Source organism: Puntigrus tetrazona, chromosome 3, assembly GCF_018831695.1.
Source record: "Puntigrus tetrazona isolate hp1 chromosome 3, ASM1883169v1, whole genome shotgun sequence".
In the NCBI taxonomy this organism is placed as follows: Eukaryota; Metazoa; Chordata; class Actinopteri; order Cypriniformes; family Cyprinidae; genus Puntigrus; species Puntigrus tetrazona.
In genome coordinates, this window is record NC_056701.1 from 7,946,756 (window position 1) to 7,951,950 (window position 5,195).

Consider the following 5,195-nt stretch of genomic DNA (forward strand, 5'->3'; position numbering starts at 1 on the left):
TTTTTTATGGTTTGAGCTGTCTCTTGCTCGCACTGCTCCTTTTGTGCATTAATATGTTTAGTTATAATGTTATGTCTCTGTTACGCAAGTTATCTGATTAATATCATAGGAACTGTCATAGGGTTTCAGTTTATTGTTCATTCAGTTTATACCTCAGGCCGATTCTTTTTTTTAGATGCATCATAATCTAACAATGTTCTAATCACGTGTTCATGCTTTCATAGATGTTTTCATGTCATATTTGTATTTTTAACATTCATTTTCTCCATTACTGCCACCGAGTACACTACTTGATTAAACCTATGGAAGATCGAAATAAGAAATTGCCCAAAATGCCCATACATAAACTTGAGCCATTGCTCACAATGTGTTGTAACTGCAGCAAATCTCTTTACATTCAAGGAGAATACTAATGCAGCCGTGCCCAGAAACAGGCAGTTGCAGAAAGTGATGGTGAACACAGAGAGGCGTAAGTAGTCTTTATCTTTTACTTGAACTTTTCGAGGACCTTGGAGCTTGTACTAGAGCTGACGGTTTTGCTGCATTTGGCGGTTGTACTTGATTTGGTGTTTTAGATTTCCAGCTTTTGGATGAGATCGTCTTTTAGTCTCATGTTCTTCGTCTTCTGTGACCTCCCCATTATCATCATCCATCTCTAATTCATAATCCATTTCCATCTCAACATCACAAAAGTCCCCTTCTGGAACTTCAATTTCTGGAATTATAATATTTGGAATTTCGAGCTGAAAATGTTCCATTCTTCCAGAAATGTTCCTCAGTTTTAGTGACAGAAGATAGATGATACCACATATAGCTCATACAATCTGATAAATCACTTACATAAAACCCAAAGAGCAGGAAACCTACATAAGGGCCAATAAGCAGAAAAGCCACAGCCGTGGTCTACAATAAAACCTGTTATGTGTTTGATAACAAAACTCAAATAGTGTTTGAAGATTTGTAATGTAAGTTTTGTGTTTTGGTTATTGTTAAAATATGAATATTCTTGTTAGGTCAGGTCAGTGATATCCATTGTTGTTTTTGGATCTACTGACTTTTATTCTTTTATTATACGGACAGAAACATTTGAAAAATACATTTATATGTACACACAAAGAAAATGAAGGTGAGTAGCCTAAATGAGGACAGAATTTATGATGTTTACAATTCACTATCCCTTTAAATGGCTCATACATACATTTGTTATTCAGCATCTCTTTAACCTAAGACTTTAACCTATAAAATGATGCTGTGCTGGAAGGTTATAAGGTAGACATACATACTAAAATCAGAATTAAAATGACCATGGTCTATTCCAGAAACACTTACACTCTACCAGACCACACAATACGTTTGTAATATTAATTATTTTCAAAGCTCAAGTCTATAAACTGTAAATATTTATCATATTTATTTACTAAACTGAAATATAGGACTGTGAGCACTTTGTTAGACCATTACTGATATTAAATCAGCATTGCTGCAAATGCACCTAATGTGGTAAACCATTATGTGTTTGTTTTTATACATGTCCTACATAAAGACAAGGCAAAACATAAACCTCATACATAACCTCACATCTGTGGTGTATGCATATGTCCTAGCATATTATATCGGTAATATCAGAAAATGATAGATTTAATATGAACCCATACTAAATCTGAAACAACATGCAGCCTTTGTCTTTGCAGTGATGGATACAATACGTTTCTGAGGGACTGGAGTGGACTGGAAAAAAATTGCATATTATAGTACAAGACTAAAGAACATGTTCAGTATATGCTGAGACACGTCCAGCTGCACTTTGACTATAACAGGCCAAAACATGCAGACTGAAGACACAGCCGTGTATTACTGTGCACGAGAGTCACAGTGACACAAAACAACAAGAGAGAAATACAGCTGTTGACGGTTATTATTTGTATAAGAAAGTCTAAAAAAAATCAATAACACAATATGTAATAAAAAAAATTAAAAGTGTGATTTTAGATCAATGGCAACATATAATGTTATCAGTTATAAGTTGTGACATACCTGATGCACTCCATAAAATGAGTTACAAATCTGATTCAGTTGCAGTCGGCCACACAAAGGCTTACATTCAGTGTTTGTACATCAGTGTCCTTCATCTATCATTTCCTCTGATTTTAGGGATTACTCATGGGTAAGGTTAGGTTTCAATGTAGAGATATGGTCAAGACTACATTTTTGGATTAAAATGTTGTTAGAGGGAACACGTCAAACTCAGCAAAATCACGATGTGCAGTGGGCCATATGTGTAAAAACATATGGCAATATCAAACAATCATTTTATAGCATGAAACCATATATTATGTTGAAAAATTCAGTGCAGCTGTCATGAACTCAGTCCATTGACTTTTGCTCACTTTCCCATTATTTCTCAATCTCACTCCACAGACTGCTGCATTTCCCATCAGCCATTGCACTGATTGTATACACACAGCTGTCACCAATCACACACTCAACTGATGGACGTTACACACACACACACACACATCATAAATAGCAATTCTAACCTCAGTTAAATGCTGAGTATTGTTTAGTGTGTATCGCTCTTCTAGAGATAGCTACAGTACAAGCCTGTGTTACTCTAGTCTTGTTTAATATCCCATTTGGCCCATGTTTGGATTTTTGCTACTGTGTATGGATTACCCCTTTTCTCTACCGTTTGGACCCTGTTCGTACCTCATCGGATCTCTGCTCTTGTATCTAGATTTACCCTTTAGTCTTGCCCCCTGAATTCTATTTGCCATTTTCTGACCCACGTGTTTTGTATTATTTTTCTGTCTAACTTCTGTCATCAATACCTCAAAAAGAATAAGAAAAGATGGGAATAATTATGTAAAAATCAATTAATGGAGAAACTAAACAAATAATTTCATAAAGTCTCAATAAATTATATGAGCCTTAACATTAATATTTTTGTAGCATGTAGATTTGATTAGTAGCACTGTATGATTATGTAAATCTCCTGTTGAATATTTAAACAGCAGTCATGAGTCAGTTTATACATTCATCTGATCACTAGAGAGAGTGAAGAATCACTTCAGTTCTTTCAAACTGTGAAACAAACCATGATCTCTTCATCTTTAGTGTTGTTTCTGGCAGTCATATCCTGTAAGTTTAGTCTACTTTCTGTGTGATACACCATTTTGTTGCTAAAAAACTTGTCAAAAACATATTCTGTCTTTAAACGCAGTGCTCTCTTGTTAACAGATATTATTTGATTTGATACAGGTATTGATTCAGAAGAACTCACTCAGCCTGAGTCTCTGACTGTTCATCCTGATGCCGCTCTCACTATCAACTGTAAAGTCTCCTATTCAGTTACAAGCTATGGTACAGCCTGGATTCGTCAACCTGCAGGAAAAGCTCTGGAGTGGATTGGAGTTATCTGGAGCGGTGGAAGCACAGACTACAAGGATTCCCTGAAAAGCAAGTTCAGTATCAGCAGAGACACTTCCAGTAACACAATAACACTGAAAGGACAGAATATGAGAGCTGAAGACACAGCTGTGTATTATTGTGCCAGACACACAGTGACAGACGCTAACAAGATTCCTGTACAAAAACACCATCATCTCATTACAAATTATGTCTTTCAGATAATTGTACCTAATCACTAAAAATAATTTACACCAAAATAAATAAATCAATAAAAAAATTACCAATCATCAATTTTTGCAGTACTTCACCCTTATTTGCTATTTTTTATATGTGTGAGATTTATGATTTATTGTTGATATTGTTGTTAAACAATAGTAGTCAGAAACACAACATTGCTTCATAAGCATCACAATAATAATTGGATGCAACGAAAGTAAAAAACAAAATAAAACAAAAGAAAGCAACAACAACAACAACAAAATATATATAAATTCATAATGTATATTTTTATTTATATTGCTATATTATTTATAACAATCAGTATTAATAATAATATTAAAAATGTATATTAAAAAGAGGTTCCGTGTGTCTCGCCATCTTTTATCAATTAGATTTTAAAGCTCCGCCCAAATGTAAATGACATTATGTACAGTATTTCTATCAGCAGTTTTCAATGACACTGTAGCAGCTGATTTTTCTGCATCATTTGAAATGGCTGACATTTCATTCTTATTTTTTCTTCTGATGTGCTTTGCTAGTATGTATACACAATTTGTTTTTCTGTGTATTATGTGTATTTATTTCTGCCTCCTAATTCTGGATTTTACTAATAGATTAATAGATCTACTGTATATGATAAATGCTGACAGGTCATTGTAACTTCTTGCTTTAGGTGTTTATAGTCAAAGCCTGGAGTCCATCCCATCAAGTCCTGTCTCAAAAAAGCCTGGAGAAACTTTGAGTCTCTCTTGTAAAGGATCTGGATTTAATTTTGGACAGTACGGCATGCACTGGATCAGACAGCCAGCAGAGAAAGCACTGATCTGGATGGGGGTTATCTGGTATGATGCCAGTAAAACAGTGTATGCTAAAAGTGTAGAGGGACGAATAGAAATCACTAGAGATAATTCAAACAGCATGGTGTACCTGAAACTCTCTGGTCTGACAACAGAAGATACAGCTGTATATTACTGTGCAAGAGACACAATGATGCAAAAAACGTAATGAACTGTACAAAAACAGGGGAGGAATAATGAGAAAAACAAGAACCTGGAGATGGCGCTGCAGCACAGTATAACTATGAGCCAAATAAACCTAAGACCTAAGACATCTTTTTCAAATGGATGATGTGTACATACAGAGTCAGAATCTATCTAGGCTGTTATCTCACACTCATCCAGGCCATTTCATACATCAACAACAATTCTGAAAAAGGTTTAAACCCCTAGGATGTTCCTCATTGTTACAAAACAACCATCTGATTGTAATTTGTGTGCACATATTATACATTTATTTTAGAAAAAAATATTAGAATCACGTGTTATTGTTTTATCTTGCCTAAATGTCAAAATAAGTACAATAATAGCTAGTCTTGAATACATCTTTACAAAAAAATCTTAACACTGAACATGGTTTTGTATTATCATGGGTCATGTTTTACTAGTTACTATAAATGTCAGAAAATGGAATCCATTGAAAGCACAGTTGTGAAAAGCTCTGGAGAAACTCTGGCTCTGTCCTGTAGAGGATCTGGGTTCAGCTTTAGCTGCTGTAGCATGCACTGGATC

General features: G+C 34.8%; 1 gene segment (V, D, J or C); it reads left to right on the top strand.

The window, feature by feature from the left end:
- Nucleotides 1-3,005: 3,005 nt before the first annotated feature.
- On the top strand, nucleotides 3,006-3,662 carry LOC122331768. The segment is given in 2 exon segments: nucleotides 3,006-3,138; nucleotides 3,259-3,662. Coding segments are annotated over 2 exon segments (432 nt in total).
- Nucleotides 3,663-5,195: the final 1,533 nt, after the last annotated feature.